General features: G+C 37.5%; 1 protein-coding gene across 6 annotated transcripts in view; it reads left to right on the forward strand.

Moving 5' to 3' along the window:
* Rps6ka3 (ribosomal protein S6 kinase A3) overlaps positions 1-27,532 on the forward strand; it is a 125,363-nt gene that overhangs the window by 64,079 nt on the left and 33,752 nt on the right. For all 6 annotated transcript variants that reach the window (XM_045140078.1, XM_004670650.2, XM_045140076.1 and 3 more), the window contains 7 exons: positions 2,947-3,028; positions 9,837-9,917; positions 11,053-11,132; positions 11,843-11,949; positions 19,238-19,275; positions 19,446-19,588; positions 20,504-20,574. In XM_045140078.1, coding sequence (XP_044996013.1) covers positions 2,947-3,028; positions 9,837-9,917; positions 11,053-11,132; positions 11,843-11,949; positions 19,238-19,275; positions 19,446-19,588; positions 20,504-20,574 — 602 coding nt within the window. The remainder of the gene's footprint in view (positions 1-2,946; positions 3,029-9,836; positions 9,918-11,052; positions 11,133-11,842; positions 11,950-19,237; positions 19,276-19,445; positions 19,589-20,503; positions 20,575-27,532) is intronic.

The following is a 27,532-nucleotide window of genomic DNA, read 5'->3' on the forward strand; positions in this document are numbered from 1 at the left end:
CCAGCCACTGCAAACAAACTCCAGACACATGTACCCCCTTGTGCATCTGGCTTACGTGGGTCCTGGAAAATTGAACCAGGGTCCTTTGGCTTTGCAGGCAAACGCCTTAACCATTAAGTCATCCCTCCAGCCCCTGTACCACTATCTTAATTATAACTCACCTACTGCTAACAAAACAGATTTATATCTCCAATTGAAATTTTTCTTCCATGCTCTAAACTCTTCAGTTTAGCTGCTTACTTTTTCCTATTTGTATGTGTCAAAGGCACTTTGATTTGAATGTATGTAATACCAAACTCAGTGTCTTTCCCTTCCCCAGACTTACTCTATTTCATTTTTCTCTGTCACTATGAATGGCATTCAGTAAGCCAGAAATTTAACTTGGGAGGTATCTTAACATCTTTTTCTTTCTGTGTATACATACACACACACACAATCTACTTTTATTTAGTAAAGAATCCTCAAATCATGTTGCTCTTCTCCATTGCCACCTCTCCAGAATATGATACCACTACCTCATCCTGGTCTATTACAAGTCTCCTGACTGTATCTCCCCCAATTTTTTTTTGTCTCAGTTCAGCATAAGTTATACTACACCACTCTAACCCCTCAGTTGCCTCTCTTTGCTTGTATTAAGAGCAAATTCTTTTTTTTTTTTAATTTTTTTTTAAATTTATTTATTTGAGAGCGACAGACACAGAGAGAAAGACAGATAGAGGGAGAGAGAGAATGGGCGCGCCAGGGCTTCCAGCCTCTGCAAACGAACTCCAGATGCGTGCGCCCCCTTGTGCATCTGGCTAACGTGGGACCTGGGGAACTGAGCCTCAAACCGGGGTCCTTAGGCTTCACAGGCAAGCACTTAACCGCTAAGCCCTCTCTCCAGCCCAAGAGCAAATTCTTAAAATGACTGAGGAGCTCCTAAGTCTTGACACCCAAGCTACTGTTAAGGCATCAGTTTATATACTGTGTTTTGGCCCCATTGGCCTCTTTTGGTCCTTAAGCATTACAGGCTGCAACCCACTAGAAAGCCTTTCTTCATCTTACTTATCTGAAATACCCTGCCCCAGTCTTCCCCTTCATCAACTGATTACCTCTTCTTCTGCCTATTAAAGAAGCCGTCCTTGCCCTCTTGCTATAGTCATAGCTATCTGTTATATCTTCTCAGAATATTGTATGCCTCCACCTCATGGCATTTGCTCCAAATGCAAAGATAAATTGGCTGTCTCCTCCACTAGACTATAGAACTCATGAGTGCCAGGGCCATACTTTAGCACTGAGCCAGTAGCACAGTACCTGGAATATAATTCTGAAACGAATGAGTAATAGTCCTGACCTCATAGGGTAATGATAAGAGTTAAATGATACAAGGCCAAACACATAATATCTGATATTAAATTGCATTATGGTGCTACTCAGTGAGCCCCAATAAATAAGTTTAGCTTTATACCTTACACTATAGGAGACACAATCTTTTAAGTTCCTAGGAATTAGAATGTTTCCCTATTTCTATAAAAGTAATTTAAATGCTTTACTATAAATAGCAAGCATTAAAAATAAGGTGTCTTCTTTCTTACTCATCTTTAAAGGCCAGTGTAAGTCAAGGAAATAGGAATGACCTGTCATAGCCTAGAATAGCTTCATGGGGGAGCGAGAAAGGTCAGAAATGCTTTGGTGGAAGAAGATCAGGTGACAGCTGGGTCTCCTGTTGCTGCCACCTAGCTTGACTGGTTGGTCACTGGCCAAAGTGAATAGTTATCACCATGAATAGTAACCTAGGACTGGGTAGCTGGTCTCGCTCTTGTCTCAGTATGTCCTCTGTGACACCAGGCAAATTGATTAAGTTCTCTAAGCCTTATTTTGGGCAGCTATAAAACAGGCATTGTTTGTGTAGGCCTGACTTCCAAGATTGTTGTGAAGACCTATTACAGATGCTTATTAAAGTGCTAAGCAAGCTGAGAAGTGCTGAGAATTGTTAAGTTGCTTTCAAAGAACTGAAGAAAGTTTAAAATCTACAGAGAATTTTCCTTAAAGAATTGAATAAACAAGCTTGATTGAGGAATTTTTTTAAGAATAAATAATTAGAGCAGATAAATCCTAATAATTGATTTCACCTAATAATTGATTTCTGTTCAAAAGCATGACTAATACATATAATTACCATTAGCATTTGAACAACAGCCCACATTAGGACCATCCCTGTTAAGAATGTTGTCCCCTAGTTTGGCTCCCCATAACTGGCTGAAAGGAGCCAAATAATAATCCTGGTGTTGTATTCTTCATATTTAGATATATGTGATTGTAAAAAGAAAAATGTGGGGAGATAGAATCACACTAAATATTTGTGACTAGAATTCTTCAGTAGAAGTGCTTTAGTTTACTCTTCCTAGCAGTGAAATTTATTAGCAGTTTTTATACATAGAAAAGACCATTTATTAGTGAATAATTACATCAAGAGAAACCCCTGTAAAAGAATTTTGGTATGAGGTTGGGGCTATATCTTGTAGTAAAGTGTTTGTGTACTGTGAGATCCTAGGTTGCATTCTTAGTACACAAAACAATTGAAGGACTCAGAAGAATTTTTGTTTGATTAAAAGCAGAGCCATCATCACCTATATTATACTTTAAATATTCAGGGCTGTTCTTGAATTGCTATATTCATAGTTTAGAGACTTTTGTTTTATTGTATGTTTTACATGCTCCTTGGGAACAGGTAAACAACAAAATGGAAAAAATCACTTACTTTGACACCCCAAGTTATAACTAGTGCTTATAACTGATACATTTTGAGTAAAAATTATCTGTAATATATTAGAATATATACATTATATATATGTGTGTGTGTGTGTGTGTGTATGATGAACTTCAGTATGGCAGGCATCTTATTTTAACAAAAGAATATAGTTTGTGAAACTTCATAACATTTATTTGTTCTCATTTAAAATACAGGTTTTCCTAGTTAAAAAAATATCAGGCTCTGATGCTAGACAGCTTTATGCCATGAAGGTATTAAAGAAGGCCACACTGAAAGGTAAGCACTGTTGCTATTTCTCATCTCCATATAGTCAAAACAACCTCAAAGATTCCTATAGGACTCAGGCCACTTGTTTACATTTGAATCAGTTCCTGTTAACAGCTTTAAACTTAGACTGACTTAGTGAAGTTTTCCTATTGAGATAAGAATCATATGACTACTAAGAGCAGGACTTACCATGAACTTACCAAAGAAGTATTATAAATTCATCTTGAGCTTTGGCAAATAGGAGTTGAAAAGACTAAAGCTGATTTGATGTATCTATAAGGGGGTGCTCAGGGTCCAGGAAAGTCCTTGAACCCCCAAACCTTAAGTTCATTTCTAATTTTAATCACAGACTTGAATAAAAAAGACTGAGGATAATTATTAAAATATTATATTTATTGAGGGAAGTACAGAGCCCAAGAAAAGCACCCATATAGCTAGAGATCCCACCTGTAGGACCTGGAAAAACCATGGGAAGAAAAGAGAGGAAAGAAAGTTCAGAGCCCCTGCCATGTGGGGAGCTGGAGAGGATAAAGAACCCATGTGGAGAGTAAGGGCTAGGGGTTCTCCCCTCAGCTCAGCCCAGGCCCAGCAGAGAGAAAACTCACAGCTGGAAATTGCCAAGTGGTCAAAGAGCCTATCCTCTTGCAAAGGTATTTATAATTTATAACCTTTTAGTGGGGGGCTGTCCTTTGGCTCAGGTAAACCAAAGGGATAGCTGGTTGGTCAGGACTAGGGCCTATCTCAGGAAGAGGCTAGCCCTGACACCAAGTTCCAGGGGCTGAACTTGACCAACCACAATGTTTAAATCCTATGAAAGACCACCTACCCGGGAAAAGTCCTGGTTGTGGGAGAAAAAAAAAAAACAGGTCTAGGAAACTAGGCAAGAGATGAAAAGTCAGATCATCTTTGATTTCTAGCAAGTGCAGACTTCCCTAATTTTTTTTTTTACTTTTAGGAGTCCAGTCACCCTAACTGTACTCCCTCCCATATCTTTATTATAATTATTTTAATGTTTTAAACATCTTACTAATTTACTATATGCAAAATAGATTTTGTAAAAGAACATCATTTAGCCGGGGATGGTGGCGTATGCCTTTAATCCTAGCACTTGGGAGACAGAAGTAAGAGGATTGCCATGACATTTATGCCACCCTGAGACTACATAGTGAATTCCAGGTCACCCTGAGCTAGAGCAAGACCCTACCTCAAAAAAAAAAAAAAAAAAAAAGAAAGAAAAAGAAAAGAAAAGAAAAAAAGAATATCATACATGTCTACCTAATGTGTCTTTTTCAGTTTAGGAACTCATTCAATTTTGTGAAATTTAGCTCTTTGGATATTTTGTACTTCCTGGCTCATTCCTTAGTTTTCTTTTATATCTCTTCTGCTGTACATTTTTTGTCTTTTTGGCATATATGTATGTGGTATACATGTATGTGTGTGAACATACATGTGTGTACATGTGGGGGGAGGCCAAAAGTGGACATCTGGTGTCTTCCTTGATTGCTCTCCACTTTATTTACTGAGACAGGTTCTCTGACTTAAACTCATAAGCTCAGAACTTAACAATTCAGCTAGTCTAGCTAGCCAGTTTACCCTGGCTGCCCTGAGGATTGCCTGTCCCTAACTCCTAAGTGTTTGGTGTCTCCTTGGTATTTACTTGGGTGATTGAGATCCAAACTCAGGTTCTCATACTTGCACAGCAAGTGCTTTACTGACTGAGCCATCTCCTTAACCCTCCCTCCCATTTTTGTCTTTTTCTTTTTCTTTCCTTTTTTTTTCCCCGAGGTAGGGTCTCATTCTGGCTCAGGCTGACCTGGAATTCACTGTGTAGTCTCAGGGTGACCGTGAACTCTTGGCGATCCTCCTACCTCTGTCTCCCAAGTGCTGGGATTAAAGGCATGTGCCACCATGCCCGGCTGTCTTTTTTTTTTCCTCCTAGGAAACTTTCATCAACTATTTTTCAACAATCCTTGACCTTTTTATTTTTACCATCATTTTTAACTTTTCATACTTTGCTTGTTCTGATTATTCTATTTTAAAGAGTTTCATTATGAAAGTGTCAAACATTTAAGATTTATAGTAAACCTGTATACACCCTTATGCTTCACCATTTATCAACTCACAGTTGATCATTTTGCATGTATGTTCTCCTCTTGATACTTTGAGGTAAATCACAGATAATATATGTCTTCCATAAGTATTTTAGTATATATCTCTAAAATCTAAAAGATAATCATAAAAAAGATAACTGTTATTTAACCTAATTTAAATTTCCCTAGTTGTCATTGCTTTTACATTGTTCATCCTCCCTTATTCAGTTTATTTGAATTGGGATCTGTAAATGTAGGGCTTACATTTTGTAATCAGATTTTTTTCTCTTGAAACTTTTTCAGGTGTGAGCTCTTTTTAGTTTCTTGCTTTTTCCTTGTAGTGTGGTAAAAATTCTTGTTCCTTCTGCCACTCTAACCTTTTAAAGTTTCCTCTTCTTGGTTCGGGTGTGCCGTATGATTTTGCTAGTTTTCCTCTGTTCCTCGCATAGTCTCCCTTTGTAAAATATGTGTTTATACTATTTCCTTAAATGCCTGGGATACTTTTCAGGCTTTTCCTTGCTTAATAGTGACATATTAAAGAGTTAGCTGGAAAGGATCTTAGGTTTAGACTTTGGCTTTCTCTAATCTGTTAAGTTCATTACCATATACCTGTATTTTGCTATTGCTTCCTCTCCTATTTTTTGTCCTTGTGAGTTTATGCATATAGTAACATCTCATCATGCAGCTTTGCTTTTAGTTATTTGCAGTTGTCTGAAAATATTAAGGATAAAATTCCAAAAATAAACAATGTTAGGTTGCATGTCACTCTAAGCAGTACCATCAGAAGTTCCACCCAGAAAGCAACTATTCCTTTGTCCAGAATATCTGTGCTACATAGAAGTACCTATTGCTAGTTAGTTACTTAGAAGCCATCATGGTTATTCAAGCAATTCTTACTTAATAATGGTTCTAAGCCACAAATTTGATGATGCTGATAATTCAGAAATGTCACAGAAAATCCATAAAGTACTTCTGTTAGGTGAACAGTTAGAAGTTCAGTAAGATAGTTTAAAATACAGTGATAGAGACTGAGAATACATTCAAATAACTTATTACAGAATGCAGTTATAATTCTTCTACTTCATTATTTGTTTTTATTAATCTTTACTGTCCTTAATTTATAAATTAAACTTTCATCAAAGGTTTGTATATATAGGAAAAAACACAATATAGGGTCCAGTATTTTAATGGTACCTATTGGAGGATTTTAGAACATATCCCTTGCAGATAAGAAGATTCTAATATAAATTTTGTGTTAATGTCATTTCAGTTATGTTTTAGAAGTTAGCAAAGCATCTATCTTTATATCTATCTTTATCCATTTTAAAGTTCCTACTAATATAGCGAATAGGGTCATCTAGAAGTTAATAGCATTAGAACAATTAGCGGGGGAATTTTGATCTGTTAGAAAGGTCTGTTGACCTAAAATATTTTAGGCCTAAGATAAATATTTTGTAAATCATTTCTTAAAATGTTTTTTATACTTTAATTTAATTTATTTATTTGAGGGGGGAGATACAGAAATAGGCAGATAGAGAGAGAATGGACACAACAGGGCCTCCAGCCACTGCAAATGAACTCCAGATGTCTGCACACCCTTGTGCATCTGGCTAACGTGGGTCCTGGGGAATCAAACCTGGGTCCTTCGGTTTTGCAGGCAAATGCCTTAACCACTAAGCTATCCCTCTAGCCCATATTTTTATTTTTTTAAATTAATTTATTTACTTGTTTTGGTTTTTGAGGTAAGGTCTCACTCTAGCTCAGGCTGACCTGGAATTCACTCTGTAGTCTCAGGGTGGCCTTGAACTCACAGTGATCCTCCTACCTCTGCCTCCCGAGTGTTGGGATTAAAGGTGTGTCCACCACGCCCAGCAACTCTTATTTTTATGTCATCATCTTTTCCTCCTACTATGATGGTCTTGTGAAGGTAGTTCTAGGCACTGCGAGGTCAAGGCCAATTTCTGTCTGGACTGTTGCATTGTAAGCAGTCCTACCTTTCCTTTGGCTCTTACATTCTTTCTGCCACCTCTTGTACAATGGACCCTGATCCTTGGAAGGTGTGATAGAGATGTTTCAGTGCTGAACACTCCTTCATCACTTCTTCTCAGTACTATGGTGCCTTTTGGGTCATCCCAGTGGTCAACTCCATCTGGTGAAAGTATGCCCCGTTACCTTTTAGGATGGCTTTGGTCTCAACTATGTGGCATGTCTGCTTAGGTCCCTCTTTACTGTGCTGTGGGCTAAGGTAGGCTGGCTGGGTCAGTGGCTGCTCTCATCCTCTGTACTGTGTGCTTTGTAGCTGAGTTCCTTTCTCCAGGTCTCTTGTGGTTGCCAGTGCTGGTGATTGGGGTAAGGGAGGCTGTGGAGGGTGCCTGAAATTGTACCAGAGCTGCGCTGCATGGCTGGTCTCTGTGATCCTCTTCCTCACAAGCCGCTCAGCTTATTCCAGATGTCTTCTCTTTCAGGTTTCTTGAGTTTGAGAGGAGGCTGATGTGAGTGGAAAATCCTTTCATCTGGTTTCTCCTGCAGCTCAGGCAGAGCCTGGTGGCCATGCAGGCCCATGTCACTGCTGGAGCCAGGTCTGCCTGCTTCTGTGGTCTCTGGAAGCTCTGAGTCTCTCCTCCTTCTCTGATGTGGTTGATAATTTCTTGTACACCTTCACTTTTTGGTAGAAAGGTGTATTTTGTTGTTTTTCTGTTTATTTCCCCCCTAGGCTGCTTTACTGTGGCTCCTATGCTGCCATTTTACCTGGAAGTCCTACTTAATTATTTTTAATTTTTTGTTTATTTATTTGCAAGCAAAGAGAGATAGAAGAGACACTGACAGTGAGAATGGGCATGTCATGGCCTCCATCCACTGCAGATGAACTCCAGATGCATTTGCCACTTTGTGCATCTGGGGAATCAAACTCAGGTCCTTAGACTCTGAAAGTAAGCACCTTAACCACTGAGCCATCTCTCCAGCATCTCACTGTTCATTTTAGCAAAAACAAGTTCTTAATAATGTTCCTTATAAGGAAATGTGAGAAACTATCACATGATAATCCTGATAGGAAAAATGCCTTGTTCTAGCCTCTCATTTTAAAGAGAAAGAAACTGGAAGCCCTTGAGCAGTAAAATTATTTAAGCAAGGTAACTCTTTTTTTTTTTTTTTTTTTTTTGAGGTAGGGTTTCACTCTAGTCTAGGCTGACCTGGAATTCACTCTGTATTCTCAGGGTGGCCTCGAACTCACAGTGATCCACCTACCTCTGTCTCCCAAGTGCTGGGATTCAAGACATGCACCACCATGCCAGTTTATACTTAATCTTTTATATATGATTTTAAATAAATTCTAAAGCTTTTAGAAGCAAAGTACAGTGGCACATACCTGTAATCCCAGTTACTTAAACTGAACCTCCTGCCTCCACCTCCCAAGTACTAGAATTACAATAGCATCTTGCCTGTTTCAGAGTGTCTTCTGATAATTTATTTAGTTCTCATTCCCACTAGATTCTGAGCCTCTTGTTGTATTTCTCTCCTAGTGCCTAGTACATAGACTGCGTAGGAAGTGTTTGTTGCTGGAAAATAGCTTTGCCTACAAGGTCAAACATAAAATTCTTTCTGGCATTCAACCTCCATATGTCATCTCCACAGCAATAAATCTTTGCTTTGACTCTTCACTTATGCCTCTATGTCTGTGCTTTTGCTCAATGCCATACTTGATTTTAGGCACTATCTTATACCTTCCTCTTTCTTCTTATGCAAGTAAAACTGACCTTAGTCTTCTCTGAATTCGTGCACATCTCATTGTTTTGTCCCTTAATCATAATGCTATTTTCTTTTATTTAATGAGAGCTACCATTTACTTAAATATGTCTTACATGCCAACCTCTGTGAACCTACCAGGCTCTAGGTACCTGCCTTATTTCAAAGCGATCACACATTCTTTTAAAGATACCACTGTTAGACCCATTTTATGGCTGAGGTAATAGGATCAAAAAAACTTTAAACAAATAACCCACACAAGATTATACAAATCATAATCCAAATCTAATTCCAATAAAAAAGTATTTCCACTCCCCCCCCCATTTTCTTTTTCTCTTCCTCAAAATAGACCTCTTTGGGTGTATCTGTCCTTTATTTGTGTCTGTCACATTTTATAGATACTTTAAAAATGTATGTTGTCCGGGCACAGTGGCATACACCTTTAATCCCAGCATTTGGGAGGCAGAGGTAGGAGGATCACTGTGAGTTCAAGGCCAGCCTGGGCTACAGTGTGAGTTCCAAGTCAGCCGTGGCTAGAGTGAGACACTACCTTGAAAAAACAAACAAAAAGCAAAAGAAAATATGTTGAATTGAGCTAGTAAAAGAACTATTGAAACTTATTTCAGTTTTTTTTGTTTTAATATTTCATTAGAATGCCTTGTTTTTAACTTGCTTTTTTTTTTGCTATTTTTCATAGCTTTGATTAAAATACTTGTAAATGTGACATTAAATTCAGCACCTAAAATGCTTTCTGTATTTATTTGCTTTTTAGCTGAAAGTACAGATTTTATAAATATATGCAATTTCTTGTGGTTATATAATATAGCAAAAGATACTTGTATTATTTTTGATAAATCTAACAGCAATAAAAATTAATATTTTATCTACATAAAATTTGATTTAAAATAGGAACTAAAATAATTTATTTTTAATATTATTTTTGAAAGAGAATTGCATTGTAGCATATGTACAATCTTTTATAGTTCGAGACCGTGTTCGGACAAAAATGGAACGTGATATCTTGGTAGAAGTTAATCATCCTTTTATTGTCAAATTGCATTACGGTGAGTTATGAACCACCATCCACCTTATCCCTTTACCTCATTCCCCATCACCTGGGTATATTATGTATTTTTTCATACACTTGTATGTACTTAAAATAATAGAAATTAAACAGTTACCTCCTGATCCAATTTTGGAAGCCTCTGTTTCTTTTAAACATAGTTTCTGATTGGTAGTAATGTGAATATATAACAATTATTGCTTTTTATTATAATAATGATTATATGCATTTTATATTTTATATTTTATATTTATATTAGCCCTGCCTAAAAACATGAAAGATTCCTAATGTCAACATCCTAAATCTTTTACTTACTGTCTTTATTCCAAAGCCAAGCGCTTTTTCTCAGTGGTAGGTAAAGGCATATGATTCTATGTAATCAACCCACCTGTGTGGTAGGATTTTATATTTTACTTCATGGTTAAATAAGTCTGTTGCAAATATTTCTTATTGATCACATCTTTAGAACTGCTGCGTTTTTTAAATTTTTTATTTATTTATTGAGAGTAACAGAGAGAGAGAGAGAGAGAGAGAGAGAATGGGTGCATCAGGGCCTCCAGCCACTGGAAACGAACTCAGATGCACGTGCCCCCTTGTGTATCTGGCTAACGCGGGTCCTGGGGAATCGAGCCTCGAACCAGGGTCCTTAGGCTTCACAGGCAAGCACTTAACTGCTAAGCCATCTCTGCAGCCCAGAACTGTTGCAGTTTTGAGAGACTCTTGCCTGTCAAAGACCTAGTATTTCCATATGACCTTGTGTTTCCATAAGACATACTGTATTTGCCATTTCCACATGGAAGCTAAGAAAATCAGTGTTTTATTTAAAATATTTTATTTATTTTTATTTATTTGAGAAAGAGAGAGTGTGTACCAAGGCCTCTGTATACTGCAAAGGAACTCCAGACACAAGTACCAGTTGGTATAGCTGGGGAATCAAACCTAGGGTACTGGAGAATCAAACCTGGGTCCTACCACTAAGCTATCCCTCCAGTCCAATCAGTGTTTTCTTATAAGTTAAAAATCTCTGATATAACTAATTTGCTAAAAATAATACTCATTTGTGAATTAACTGACCTAATGTAAACCCAACCTGTATAACTACAATAATTAAACAGAAATTTTGTTTCTCCATTCAGCTTTTCAAACTGAAGGGAAGTTATATCTTATTTTGGATTTTCTCAGGGGAGGAGATTTGTTTACACGCTTATCCAAAGAGGTATATAATTAATGTCTATTTTCAATCTATATTCATCCTGTTTCAACTAAAGCTTTATTATATTTCAATATTGTACTTACCATATTTTCTCTAGTGGCACAAGATTCTTACATTGAAGAAACTGTCCAAAAAGAGTTATTTTCATATTTTTTGAAATTATATTGACAGCAAAACTTTAAATGGACAAATGGTCTTATCCCTGCTTCTTTTATATTTTTTCAGGAGTGATAATAAATCAATAACATATCCTTAAACAATTTTTGGTGGCAATTTAGCCTCTGTCTTCAAGATCACTTTTTATTTCTAAAATGTTAATGTAATGGAATAACATTTACACCATAGGGCCTAGTTAAATTTTTGTAAGCGATTATTCTTGACTTATTAGATCATTTTGAAAATTTCTTTCATGAGTAAATTGTAACTAAAGCTATGTCTAATTAGCATATTTATAAATTTCTTGACTAAATTCATAAGTAGAACCTTAAATAAAAATCTTAGACATAAAAATAGTCTCCGTAATAGAAGGGGAAAATGATGACATCAAAATAGAAGCAAAAGTAGGAGTCAAAAAAGAAGCAATTCAGTGGGAGTGGAATATGTGGGGGAAGGAGAGTGATAGGAAGGAATTATGATTATGGTATATTGTCTATATGTATGGAAATTGTTGATGAAAAGTTAAAACTTAACATAGGAAAATTATTTTATTTTAGGTGATGTTCACAGAAGAAGATGTCAAATTCTATTTGGCTGAACTTGCACTTGCTTTAGACCATCTACATAGCCTGGGAATAATCTATAGAGACTTAAAACCTGAAAAGTAAGGAATTCTGCTGATATATTCCAATACAATTTTTAGGAGGTCATAACAAATAGTGACTTCATTGAATTTCCATCACATCTCTGCTAACACTTCATTCTCTTAAACTTTTGAGAATTTTTTGATAATTGACTCTTAACTTGCCTTCATTTACATTCTTTGATTTTTTTAAATGTCTCTCACTGCATTTAAAGCTCACTGCTTTGGCTAGTCTAGCTAGCCAGGGAGCCTCAGAGGTCCTCCTGTCTCTGCCTCATTAGGGCTGTATTAACAGGCATGTACCACCACACCCAGCATTTAACATGGGTAGCTGGGGATCTGAATTTAGGTTTTCATGTTTTCACAGCAAGTGCTTTATGCACTGAGCCATCTCCCCAGCCCTTTGATCTTTTTTTTATGAGTTTGAAATAAATATTTTAAGGCAGTTTGTCTTTTTGAGTTTTCTGTTCATGGCTTTTGCTTATTCTTTTGTATGCATTTTCCCATTGATTTACCAACTAAGAATTTCAACCATTTAGCCAGACAGTTGTATGTGCCTGTTGTCTTATCTCCTTGAAAGGCTGAGACAGAAATACTGCTTGAGCACAGATTTGGTTTTATCTATACACATTTTCTCTTATTAGACCAACTAATCTTTTCTTCTCTGATTTCCCTCATGATTTATTTTAATATTTCATCTGTATATTTATTTATTTGTGAGAGAGAGAGAGAGAATGGGAATGCCAGGGCCTATGCCCACTGAAAATGAACTCTAGATACCTGCACCACCTTGTGCATCTGACTTACTTGGGTACTGGGGAATTGAACCTGGGTCCTTAGTCTTCAAAGGCAAGCACCTTAACTGTTAAGCCATCTCTCCAGCCCTTAAGTTATTTTTAGAGAGGCTTTTGTCTAATCTTATAGTCAAATATTCTTCTAGTTTTGTGGGAGGAGTTTTATTTAATTGATTGATTACAGTTCTAGCGATTGAACCTAGGATCTTCTGCATGCTAGGCAAGTGCTATACCACTGAGCTATACCTCCTAGCTCTTATTTTAGGGTCTCTTTGTTCTACTTATTACAGTAGGAAGAATGTTTTGATATGTGGAATAGTATAGAACCTGTTCTCCCATGTACCATTAATGGAAATGTTACTGTAATTTCAAATTTTAAATGTGGGCTGTTTCCACAACTCTCAATAGAGTTTCATCAAGAAGTTGATATTAGCCAGGCATGGTGGTGCATGCCTTTAATCCCAGCACTTGGGAGGCAGAGGTGGGAGGATTGCTGTGAGTTCCAGATCTGCTTGGGCCGAAGTAGGACCCTACCTAGACAAACCAAAAATAAATAAATAAGAGGCTTATATTATTTAAATTATACATCTGCATTTGAATTTATCAGTATTTACCATCTACTACTTAGTAAACATTTTTTTTCTTTTTACAAGGGTATAAGCAGAAGTTTTGCTCTATTAAGAATATTTCTAAACAGGTTTATTGAGGTATAATTCCTTTACCATTTAGTTCATCCATTCTCACTGTATCTTGGCTAGACATACCTGTATACCCAGCATTTAGGAGGCTGAGGTGGGAGGATCACTTGAACCTAGAAGCTCAAGACTAACCTGGGAAAAATAGCTAAGACCTCATCTCATAACAAAGAAAAAACATACAGGGCTGAAGAGATGGATCAGTGGTTAAGGAGCATGCCTGCAAAGCCTAATAACTTGGATTAGATTCCCCCCAGTTCCCACGTAAAGCCACTACAAATGAACTCCAGATGCATGTGCTACTTTGTGTGTCTTGATCTGTCTGTCTCTCTTCTCTGTATCCCTCTCTGTTTGCAAATAAATAAATAAGTAATTTACTGATTTTTAGCTATATTCAAGAGTTGTAGTTGGGCGTGGTGGCACAAGCCTTTAATCCCAGCACTCGGGGGGCAGAGGTAGGAGGATCGCCATGAGTTCGAGGCTACCCTGAGACACCATAGTGAATTCCAGGTCATCCTGGGCTAGAGTGAGACCCTAACTCAAAACCAAAAAAAAAAAAAAAAAAAAAGAGTTGTGCAACAATTGTCTTTATCAAGTATTCTATTTCTTGCATGTGTGGCATGTGAATGTGTATGTGCCCATGCACTGGCCTGCAGTGGAGGTGTGCTCCCTGAAGTGGCTGGAGCTTAAAATTAGGTGTTCTTCTCTATCACTCTTCTGCTCATTTTTTTTTTTTTTTTTTCGGTGTAGGGTTTCACTGTAGCCCAGGCGGACCTAGAATTCACTATGTAGTCTCAGGGTAGCCTCAGAGTCATGGCGATCCTCCACCTTTGCTTCCTAAGTATAGGGATTAGAGCCTTGTGCCACCACACCTGCTATCTTCTGCTGTTCTTTTTGTTGCACTGAAGTATCTTGTTGATCCAGGAGCTGGCTGTTCTCAGCAATTCTTGCAGTTCTTGGGGCTCTGCTCCCCAGTGAGTCTGGGGTTACAGACACACATGGCCGGTCCCAACTGTTTATGTGGGTCTTAGGGATTGAAATCCAGTGGTCTCTCAGGCTTCCAGGCTTGCATAAGATATGCTCTTACCCTCTGAATCATCTCTTGAACCCTATATTTTTTATACAGGGTGTCATGTGATATATGCTGTCTTTGAACTCACTGTGTATCAAAAGCTGACCTTAAACTCTTGATCCTCCTGACTCCACCTCCCAAGTGCAGGAATTTTGAGTATGTACCACCACACCCAGTTCATATCAAGTCATTTGAATATTAGATACTTTGAAATTTTATACGTAAAATTCAAATTATATATTTTGACATGAAACAAAAAATTCTCCTTTGAAACCATTTTAAGTGATTAGAAATTGTCATACATTTGCTAGGCATGGTGGTGCCTGTATTTAATCCCAGCACTTGGGAGGCAGAAATAGGATCACCATGAGTTCGAGGCCATCCTGAGACTACATAGTGAGTGAATTCCAGGACAGACTTGACTAGAGTAGAACCCTACCTCCAAAAACCAAGATAAAAAGAAATTGTCATACTTTTATATTTCATATTATTTTTTTTGGTTTTAGATACATTTCTTATAATTCTATTTTTATTCACAAATAATCACTGAGTTAATCTTCTCACTTTCTCAATTTCTATTATGACTCAAAGTACAATTCCTGATAAGAGAAACTATTCAAGTATATAGTCCGCAGAAAAATTACTACAAATATAAGATTAAGTATTTTTAGCCATTAGTGTTCTGTATTATTTAATTGAATACATTTATTATAGAACATTATATGATCAGTAAACATATATTTATAAATAAAGCATGGGCCCTGCATCAAGGCTTGAATAAGATCTAAAGTGTATAAAATTGCTTATAGCGAGATCTTTCACATGGATGTCTAGTTGTAGCAATCAAACTGAAGTAATATTTAATTGATAATGAAAGCCAGTTAATACTATCAAGTAGAACTTGGTAGAAATTTAAATTTTTAGGTCAAATGTTTCATGAACTGATAGAGGCTTTCTGTACCCTTTAACTAGAATTCTGTTACAATAAATATATTTAAAATAATTACTAATAGTAAGAAGAGACCTTTATTGAAAGCAAAACTTGAATTTTTCTTTCAAGATAACAAATAGGGGTCTGGGAGAGGGCTTAATAGCTAAAGGTGCTTGCGTGCAAGGCTTGCCAGCCCAGGGTTAATTCCCCATAACCACCCACATAAAGTTGGACAGGCATTCATTTGTAGCAGCAAATGACACTGGCATACCCACACTCACACATGCAAATAGATAAATTTTCAAAGATAAAAGATAGGCAGCATTAACTTAAAATATGCATTTACTTTATGGTAACCTAAAAATACAATAATAATAAAAATTCAGGGTAGAAAGATGGCTCAGTGGTTAAAGGTGCTTATTTGCAAAGCCTGACAACCTGGATTCAATTCTGTAATACCTAGGTAAAGTCAAATGCACAAGGTGGTGTTTGCATCTGGAGTTTTGTTAGCAGTGGCAGGAGGTCCATGGTACACCCATTCATTCTTTCTCTCTCTCCCCTAAATAAATAAATAAAATAGTTTCTGAAAAAAATTCATTTGCTCTAGAATATATATACGTAATGTTTCTCAGTCATATTTTCTTTTCTTGTCCTTCTAATTAAGAATAACTTGAGGTTTGAGATTCGTTTTTAGAACTGTCTTACAGATATTAAGGGGTTTGACTTCTGCCATTTTATTCATGTCTTTTATATTCCTTAAATCATGAGAGAAATCACAGAAGAAAAGATTAGCAGATTTAATAAGAAATAAGAAAAAATGTATAGATTAAAACAGCATAATAATTGATGTCAGATTACAGAGGGCCAACAGCATCTGGTATTATTTGCAATGGCAAGAGACCCTGGCGATCATATAAAAACTAAAGAAATGCTATGTTGGGTTGGAGAGATGGCTTAGTGGTTAAGGTGCTTGCCTGCAAAGCCTAAGGACCGAGGTTAAATTCCTCAGTACCCAAGTAAGCCAGATGCATGAGATGGTGCATGCGTCTGGAGTTGGTTTTCAACAGCTGGAGGCCCTGGCACGCCCTCTACCCTCCTCTCATAAATAAATAAAATACATGAAATATTAAAAAAGAAATGCCTATATTAATGGGATAACATTAAATATAAACAAAACCACTTACTACTTGAACTTTCCAGTCAGTATAATAAAATGCCTATCCAAAAATATAACTTGGTCCTTTATGCAGCTTCATACTGAGTGGCATGACTCCCTACACAAGTGTCTGCTCAAGCTAAAAACTTGAATGTCATTTCCCAGTGGTTCTTTGCTCACTAGAGAGCTCACTAAATACTTGTTTTCTCTCTGAATGTTTTTCTAAAATTGCATATCTTATTTTCTCTACTCTCTCTGCCTGTATACCTTTCATAGTCTCATCCTTGTAAAGAAACACAAGAATACCTTGTAGGCTGTGTATAGACTGACATCATTCATCCAAAAAATATTTCTTTGTTTTGCCAGACACTGAGTAACAAAAACAAGTTTGATCAAATCCTCTAGGAGCTTACAGTTTCTTAAATTATTTATTTGTTTGTTTATTTATTTATTTAAGAGAGAGAGAAAGAAAGAGGCAGGGAGAGGGAGGGAGAGAATGGGCCCAACAGAGCCTCCAGCCACTGCAAACAAACTCCAGACACATGTGCCCTCTTGTGCATCTGGCTTACGTGGGTCCTGGAAAATTGAACCAGGGTCCTTCGGCTTTGTAGGCAAATGACTAATAGCTAGGCCATCTCTCCGGCCCCAAGCTTACAATTTCTTGAGAAAGAGAAAACACTGGAGAATGTATACAATGGAAGAGTAGGTCAATGAGGAAAAAAAAAGTGTGGAAGCTGGTTTGCTGAAAGGAGATTTGTGACCCAGTGTATGATGCTACACACATTTAATCCCAGCACTGAAGACTGAAGAGAGTCTCTGAATTTGAGGCCAACTTGGGCTAGAGTGAGACCCTGCATCATAAAGAAAAGAGAATTATGTTGGTTATATGGGGAGGAACAAAAGTATAATAATATAATTTAGTTAGGTACCTTAAAAAGTAGAGATAGAAGTCAGGTGTGATGATTCACCCATGTATTTCCAGCACTTGGAAGGCTGAGGCAGGAGGATTGCTTTGAATTCAAAGCCATCCTGAGCTACATAATGAGTTTGAGGCCAGCCAGTGCTTAAAAAATGAGACCCTTGCTGGGCATGGAGGTGCATGCCTTTAATTCCAGCACTCAGGAGTCTGTGGTAGGAGGACTGCTGTGATTTTGAGGCCAGCCTGAGATTACATAGTGAATTCCAGGTCAGTCAGAGGTAGAGTGAGACCCTACCTCAAAAAAAAAAAGCCAAGAATTGGGGCATGGTGTCACCCACCTTTAATCCCAACACTGGGGAGGCAGAGTAGGAAAACCATTGCTGAAGTTCAAGGCTAGTCTGAAACTACAGATTGAATTCCAGATCAGCCTGGGTTAGAAACTAAATGCCACTACTAAAAAGAAAATTTAACTTAATTAAATTAATTATATATAGGTATACCACCTGTCTAATGTACAAGAGCAAGGAGGCTTAAAACAGGTCACCTCAATGAGAAAGTATTGGAGAGAGCAGCTTAAAAGAAATTTACTTTGCCTTAAATAGTATTCACATGCCTCTGGCTCATTAATACAAGTTTATGGCATTGCTTTGGGGATCATTTATAAATTTCTGTCAAAAAGAATATCCTCAAGGCTGGAGAAACATCTCAGTGGTTAAAGACACCTGCTTGTAAAACCTGACAGTCTAGGTTTGATTCCCTAGTAGTCACATAAAGCCCAACATACAAAGTGGCATAAGGTCCTAGCATGCTCATGCCCATATTCTGATTCATATTCCCTCTCCTTCTCCCTCTCCCTCTGTTTCTTTCAAATAACTATTTACAAAGAGAAAAAAAAATAATTTCCCTGCCCCTTCTTTGTTGTGTATTTATTTATTTATATAAGAGAGAATGTGTGCCATTGCCTCCAGCCATTGCAAAGGAACTCCAGATGCATGTACCACCATGTGCATCTAGCCTACATGCATCTCTCCACCCTGTGTTTTATTTAGTTTTTTAAATATTTTTTATTTATTTATTTAAGAGAAAGAGAGAATGGGTGTACCAGCGCATCAGCCACTGCAAATGAACTCCAGATGCATGCACCCCCTTGTACATCTGGCTTATGTGGGTCCTGTAGAATCAAACCAGGGTCCTTAGGCTTCACAAACAAGCACCTTAACCGCTAAGCCATCTCTCCAGCCCCATGGCTTTTTGTTTTGGGGGGTTTATTTATTTATTTATTTTTATTTTTGTTCATTTTTTATTTATTTATTTGAGAGTGACAGACACAGAGAGAAAGACAGATAGAGGGGGAGAGAGAGAATGGGCACGCCAGGGCTTCCAGCCACTGCAAACAAACTCCAGACGCGTGCGCCCCCTTGTGCATCTGGCTAACGTGGGACCTGGGGAACTGAGCCTCGAACTGGGGTCCTTAGGCTTCACAGGCAAGCGCTTAACCGCTAAGCCATCTCTCCAGCCCTTATTTTGTTTTTTACTGCGACAGGTTTTCACTGTGTAGACCAGGATGGCTTAAAACTCTCAATTCTCTTTCCTCAGCCTGCTGAGTGCTAGGATTGCAGGCAGGAGGATCAAGAGTTTGAGACCAGTACCATACCCAGTTTACATTTGTGCTCTTATTATGGGCTAAAGCAACACTTTAGAGTAAATGTGGTGATATGATGCATATTTTGTTTTCTTTTCAGTATACTTCTTGATGAAGAAGGTCACATCAAGTTAACTGGTAAAAAATCTTCATGCTATTAAAATATTCATTTGTAGTCTATATGGTTTCCTTAAAAATTGGGAGTAATACATTGTTTAAAACTTGGGTTAGAATTTCTAATAATAAGTCCTGGAATTCATAGCATAATATGTGTATAAATTATTTATGAATTCAATATTTTTTGGCAGATTTTGGCTTAAGTAAAGAGTCTATTGACCATGAAAAGAAGGCTTATTCTTTTTGTGGAACTGTGGAATATATGGCTCCAGAAGTAGTCAATCGTAGAGGTCATACTCAGAGTGCTGACTGGTGGTCTTTTGGTGTATTAATGGTAAGGTTTGGGTTTGTTTTGTAGAGGGTGGGAGTTATTAAATGAGACTTATCAGGTAATGCTATGAGAAAGAAACTAGTTTTTTAAAATATCTTATTTATTTGAGGGGGCACATAGAGAGAATGGGTGAGCCATGGCCTCCAGCCACTGCAAACAAGCTCCAGATGCATATACCACCTTGTGAATTTCCCTTCAGCCCAGAAACTAGTATTTTGATGTTCTGTATCTTATAGTATATGTAATAAGTAACCAGGTAAAATGATTGCTTGAAGGGTAGAAGCACTGTGGAACCCATTGGTTGCTTCCACCTTGTCCTAATTTGAAAAGGCATAAAATATTTCTTTTGATTTTCTGCTACTACTATCTAAAGCATTAATGGTATTTATTCTTTACCAAAAAAATCCTGATACATAAATATATTAATAAATGATCTTTTAGGGCTGAAGAAATGACTTAGCAGTTAAGGTGATTGCCTGCAAAGCCTAAGGACCCAGGTTTGATTCCCCAGTACCCATGTAAACCAAATGCATATGGTGGCGCCTGCATCTGGAGTTTGTTTGCAGTGGCTCAGAAGCCCTGGTGTGCCCATATTGTCTCTCTCTTTCTCTCTTTGCCTCTTTCCCTCACAAATAAATAATTTTTAAATTATCCTTTAAAATCTTACTATGAAATTGGTTTATGTGTCAGATTAGTCACATATTTATACTTATAGAGAGGCATTTTAAATGTAATAATTTCTACAGAAATAAATAGTTATCTTTTATGAATTGTCAAGAAGTTAAGTAGTAAATACAGTAGAAGCATACATAACGTTTTTTAGAAGATTTGGTTGTGATTTCTTTTTTGTTTTAACCTTCTAGCCTTTAGACTTTATATTTATTGGCTAATACTTTTGGTTATTTTACCTTTCTATAGTTTGAAATGCTCACTGGTACACTACCTTTCCAAGGAAAAGATCGAAAAGAAACAATGACTATGATTCTTAAGTAAGTACTCCTGAATGAACACGTTTAGTTGAGATTTTTAAAGCAAGTACATCAGACTAACCCAGTGAGATTTGAGAGTACTGGATATAAGAAATAGTAAGGGACTGGAGAGATGGCTTAGCAGTTAAGGTGTTTGCCTGCAAAGCCAGAGGACCCAGGTTCAATTTCCCAGTACCCACATAAGCCAGATGTACAAAGGGGTGTACATGTCTGGAGTTTGTTTCTGGTGGCTATAGGCTCTGGCACATCCTCTTTCTCTCTCTCTTTGCCTCTCTCTGTCTCCGTCTCTCCCTCCCTCACCTGCCTATTTTTCTCTCAAATAAATAAGTACAAATAAAATATTTTAAAAAAGAAATTCATCAATATTAAATAGTTTAAAGGAAAGCTGAACAACACGGATCAGAATGCTTATAACATGTTCATGTGAATGGTTAAATATTGAAAGTTTACCTTTGGGATTTGACATATGATAAGTGCATTATTCTTCTTATATTCATATTGTCCTAGAGATCCTAGCCAGCATAGTAAAGCAAGTAAGCAAAGATAAGGTATAAGGTTCTAAAGGAAGAAATAAGGGATGGGGAGATGGTTCAGTGATTAAAGGTACTTGCCTACTGGCCTGGGTTCAATTCCCTAGTACCCATGTATAGCCAGATACACAAAGTGGCACATGCATGTGGCCCTCATTTGTTTCTCTCTCTCTCGCTCCCCACCCCCTCTCTCCCTCCCTCTTTCTCTCTCTCTCACACACACACACACACACACCACATAAATGAATAAAAATGTTTTCAGAAGAAATAAAATAATCATTTAGATAACATGTGTCCATCAAAACTGTCATTTTACTAATTCCTAAAATTAATAACAACTTAGCAAAGTCAATGGTTATCAAGTCAATAAGTAAAAATCTATTTCATATAAATCATTAACATTAATATACTAGCAACAAATAAAGTTTTTAATTTTTTTTTGTTTATTTTTATTTATTTGAGAGCAACAGAGAGAGAAAGAGGAAGATAGAGAGACAGAGAGAATGGGCACGCCAGGGCCTCCGGCCACTTCAAACGAACTCCAGACATGTGCTCTCCCTTGTGCATCTGGCTAATGTGGGTCCTGGGGAATCAAGCCTTGAACTGGGGTCGTTAGGCTTCACAGGCAAGCGCTTAACTGCTAAGCCATCTCTCTGGCCTAACAAATAAAGTTTTAAAAGTGGATACTGATCACAATAACTTTGAAAATTTATCAGATTCCTGGGATAAATCTAGCAAAAATTACATGAGTTCTCTATGTAGAAAACTAAAAATTGTTATTTAAAGAATGTTAAAAACTATAATAACTTGGAAGAATAAACTATGCCCACATTATGACCATCGCTGTGTTATAAAGATATTGTTTCTATAGACAAGGGTTTTTTTCTTTTTTTTCTTTTATAATAATGGCAGTTGAACCCAGGGTAAAGCACTTTATCACTGAGCCTTGTCCCCAACAAGTTTTATTTAATAGAAATTTAATATGAGGGCCGGAGAGATGGCTTAGTGGTAAGCGCTTGCCTGTGAAGCCTAAGGACCTCAGTTCAAGGCTCGATTCTCCAGAACCCACGTTAGCCAGATGCATAAGGGGGTCCATGTGTCTGGAGTTTGTTTGCAGTGGCTGGAAGCCCTGGCACGCCCATTCTCTCCCCCCCCCTCTCTATCTGCCTCTTTCTGTCACTCCCAAATAAATAAATAAAAATGAACAAAAAATTATTTGAAATATAATATGAGCAAAGAACGTAATTACATGTTTTCTAGTAGCTACGTTATTTAAGTAAAAGGCACAATTTAAATCAATTGCAATCCTTATTTTTGCCTGTGTGGCGTGTGTAGTCTATGCATATGTGTGCAGATGCTCATGCCCAGTGTACATAGTCTGTCACTGAACCCAGAGCTGCCATTGTTGGTCAGGCTTACTAATCAGCAAGCCCCAGCAATTCTCTGTTCTCTGATCCCCACAAGACTGTGGTTATAGCTTTTATTTATGTGGGAGCTAGGGGATCTTAACTCAGAACGAATAAGGCCCTCATCCTTGCACAACCTACCTGCTGATTATCTCTCCAGCCCCATAATAATGTATTTTACATCACTATTTAAGGTGTTATCTGTTTGACATGTAACCAAAATTTAAAATGTTTGATATACTGTAATTTTTTATATTCATTTGAAATTTAGTGTGCATTTTTCACTTTCAATTTGTACTGGTTATATTTCATGTACTCAGTAGCTAAATGTGGCTAGTGGATACCATCCAGGATCATAAAACTATAGTTTCAAAGAAAAAACTTTCCTAACAAATTTGGGGGGAGGGCTTGGTAAAAATTCTAATATGATAATGAACCAAGAATAACTTAAACAATATTGAAGCTCAATACAGGAAGACTTGATTTACCAGGTATCAAATCTTATTATAACTATGAGGATAATATGATATTGAATAAGAATTGAAAGTAGATTTGTGCAATAATAAAACAGGGAGTGAAGGAGCAGTCATTATATACATACATACATATACGTGTGGGGGTGTATATATAGATATATATCCTTAAACACACACAACCCACACACACATCCTAAATTTAAAACCATTATGGAATTACAGAGCAGTGGAACATTATCTTTTTAAAATTTTATTTATTTATTTGAGAGAGAGAGAAAAAGAGGCAGATAGAGATAGAATGGGTGTGCCAGGGCATGTAGCCACTGCAAACCAAACTCCTGATGAATGTGCCACCTTGTGTATCTGTCTTTACATGGGTACTAGGAAATTGAACTCAGTTCCTTAGGCTTTGTAGGCAAGCGCCTTAACTGCTGAGCCATCTCTCCAGCCCAAGAGTATTTTCTTAATAAATTACACCAGAAAACTTTTCTCGCCAAAAGATACGATTAGTAGAGAATAGAAGGACTAGAGGTATAATTTAGTAGTAGACAACTTCCCTAGCCTGTGCGTGCGTGCGTGCGTGTGTGTGTGTGCGTGCGTACGCACGCACATGTATAAAAAGAATTTGTTACACAGAACTAACAAAGAACATGTATGTATAATGTATGAAGAATTCCAAAAGAAAAAAAAAAGTAAAAAAAAAAAAAAAAAAAGAACTCCATTCAAGGGGTGGGGAGAATGCTTCATTGGATAAAGTGTTTGCCACAAAGTTTGAATCCCCAGCACCCATGTAAAAGATAGGCACAGTAGTGCATGTCTACAATCTTAGTGCTCCTACAACAAGAAGGGAGGCACAGACAGGAGAATCCAAAGCTTGCAGGCAAGGTAGATTGGCAAACACAAGTAGAGAACAACATAGAGACCCTGCCTCTAAACAAGGTGGAAGGGAACCAGCATCAGTAGATGTCTTCTGACATACAATGTGGCACACACACATCTCTCCACTCACACACATGCATACAAACAGCACACACAAAGAACTCAATTCAGGTCAGGTTTAGTGGCTCACACCTGTAATCCTAGAACATGGGCATCTGGGGCAAGAGGATTGCCATGAGTTCAAGACCAGTCTGTCCTTTGTAGTGAGTTCAGGCTGGCCCAGGTGACAGAATAAAACCCTGTTTCATAAAAGAAAAAAGATTTGATTGAATACAAACTTTTATCAACAAGGTGAAAGCCCAATAAAAACACGTAGCAGAAGACTTAGGAACCTCACAGAGTATATACATTGGCCAAGATGACTCACACCTGTAGTTGTAGATGCTTGAAACTAAGGTAGCAAGATCCCTGGAGCCTAAAAGTTTGTGCCAGTCTGGACAATATAGTGTGACTCCACCTATTTAAAAAGAAAAAGTGGCACTAGGAAGTCAGCTTAGTTAGTAAAGTATTTGTTTGGAGAGCATTACGTGAGTTCTGTCCCCAACATCTATGCACAGAAGCCAGGCATGGTGTCCTGTGCTTGTAATCCTAGCGCTAAAGAGGTGGAGACATGAGTATCCCAGAGGCTCACTGACCAGTCAGTCCAGCCTAATTGGTGAACTCCATGCCAGTGACAGACCCAGTCTCAAAAAAGGTGGATGGTGTTCATGAGGGAGAACACCTGAGGTTGTCCTCTGGCCTCTGCAGGTACACATACACATGTGCTCATGAACTCAAAAAAAGAATATTCACTACACTTACGGCAGAGATTTTACACTCAGTATTTCAGAAGACCCCAGGCAGATTACGGTCTGTCAAAAGGTGTGAAGTTTCTTATGGTACAGATTATATTCATCACAAATTTACCAAATCAAGAATTCCAAATAGGATTTTACCTTTCCCCTGCAGTTCATGATAAATGTGGTAGGGATACTCAACACCATCAAACTACATATTGTTACCATAATAAAAGTAGAAAAAGATGATCCATACTGGATGAAAGCCATAGCAGTGATATTTGGGGTTTTTAAAAGTACATACCCATCAGCCGGGCATGGTGGTGCACGCCTTTAATCCTAGCACTCGGGAGGCAGAGGTAGGAGGATCACAGTGAGTTCGAGGCTACCCTGAGACTACAGAATGAATTCCAGGTCAGCCTGGGCTACAGCAAGACCCAACCTTGAAGAAAAAAAAAGTACATACCCCTCAACTTCACATTCCCTTCTCTGAATCCGTAACTAACAGTAGTTAAACTTTTTTGTTTGTTTGTTTTTTTCGAGGTAGGGTCTTATTCTAGCTCAGGCTAACCTGGAATTCACTATGTAGTCTCAGGGTAGCCTTGAACTCACAGCAATCCTCCTACCTCTGCCTCCTGAGTGCTGGGATTAAAAGGTGTGTGCCACCATGCCTGGCTTGAAAGTAGTTAAACATTTGATAAGGATCAAGCCCCTGAAGTTTCCAAAAATACTTCCAATAGAGGAAAGCATGTCAAATATATGTCTCCAGAGCACTGACGTGTTAGCAGTACAGTGGCATCTAAAACATATGGAGGCTAGGAATAATGGTGCATACCCATAATCCCAAGACTTGGGGTGTCAAAATGATAGTGAGTCCCAGACCAGCCTGGACTTATGTAGCAAGATTCTGCCTAATAAATAATCGATGGGACAGGAAGCAGTTAAGTCCTGATGCTGCTACAGCTTCATATTTCAAAATCCAAATCATTTTTAGCTCAACTTATTGCAACAGTTTACATCCCAGTTCAAACTAGCCCCTTTTTTCAGTGCTGAGTATTTAGCCCAGGGCCTCACACAAGCTAGGCATGCATTCTGCTGCAGAGCTACATCCCAAGCCTGTTAAATCCCAGTTCAGAATAATGATCATAGCTGGATGTGGTGGCACACGCCTTTAATCCTAGCACTCAGAGGCAGAGATAGGAGGATTGCCATGAGTTCAAGGCCAGCCTGGGCTACAGTGAGTCTCTCCCTCAAAAAGAAAGAAGGAATGAAGGAAGGAAGGAACGAAGGAAGGAAGGATCGATCACACAGAATACTAGTAGGATGTGGAACAGCAGCAACTTGCATGTCACTGAAAGAAATATAAATATTGTTATAACCACTCTGAAAAGCAATTTTTTCACAGCATAATCAGTATTTATTTATTATAGTATTATCTTTTGCTTTTATACCTAGAAATCTGATAAATGTTTACATTGTGACTAGTGTCCATTTTTAAAATTTATAGATACAGATGTGAGTTTTATGAAACAGATTTTTATTTAATTGACCTTTTAACAATCCACTTTGTTGTTCAAACCAGCATTATTTATAGTAGTGGAAACTGGATCATTAATAGTAGAAATGGATTGATAATTATGTTCTATTTATACAGTTGAATCCAGTAGGAATTGTGTTTACTGTCTGTAAATATTTCAGGTTTTACACACTACACAAAGTCTGTTACATATTCTTTATTGTACTTCCCTAACATTATAAAAACAAAACAAGTTTCTTTTGGTTATTTTTGGTTTTGTGTTTTGTGACAGGGTTTCACTGTATAACCTAGACTGGCCTCAAATTTGTGATTCTTCTGCCTCAGCCTCCTGAGTGCTGGGATTACAGTAATTGTGCCACCATATTCAGGCTAAAACAATGAACTCAAGAGCCCTACAAAAACAGTTCTACACTTTTGGCCCATGAACATAGTATGCCTTATAGCAAAGAAAATGGACTAACCACAATTTATGCTATAATTGGATAAATCCCCCAAGGAAGTTCAGACCATAAAGAATTGATGCTACATGATTCTATTTATAAAGTTTACAAAGCAGCAAAACGAAAGCATACTTTTTAGGTCCATATTTAGATGGTAAAACCTTGAGGCAAAGTAAGAAAAAATGACTACACTGAATAAAGGGTTCTGACTGTGTTATATTTCACTTGATGATGAATCAATAACCTATGTACTTTGGGTAGGCATTTCTTTATTTGGGGTTTTTGTCATTTTTGTGTTATTCTTATAAAAGTTAAAATAGACTATGTAAATGAATGTTCATTGCACTTTCACCATTGAACCTTTATCACTCCATCCTTTTGTTTGAACTTGCAAACATTTTATGGAAATGTCCAAAAACAAATCTTTATTCGTACTTACCATTTTAGGGAAACTGCTCTGTCTATGGTTGTCAGAATTGTCTGGTCCCTAAAACCCATAGCAGTTTGTCAGAAAGGTGGTCCTATTGTTCATTCACATAATTCATTCAACAAGTAATTGAGTTCTTGCTAAGTGTACAAATATGAAGCATGAACAATACTGAGAAGACCTTCAGCAGTCTCACAAAGCTTATGTACTAGTGGGGAAGATATAGAATTAATATTTAAATAAACGTAATAATTTTAGACTGGTGAGAGCTACAGAGATAGTACTATATACTTTGATAGTGGTAGTGTTTGAAGGAAGTGGCAACAGCCATTTTAAAAGAGGCACTTAAGGAAGGTTTCCCTAAGGAGTGTTTGACACTGTTGATCATTCCCCTGTCCTTTATTTTTGCTACTCTCATTTGCTTCTT

This window comes from Jaculus jaculus, chromosome X, assembly GCF_020740685.1.
Source record: "Jaculus jaculus isolate mJacJac1 chromosome X, mJacJac1.mat.Y.cur, whole genome shotgun sequence".
Taxonomy (NCBI): Eukaryota; Metazoa; Chordata; class Mammalia; order Rodentia; family Dipodidae; genus Jaculus; species Jaculus jaculus.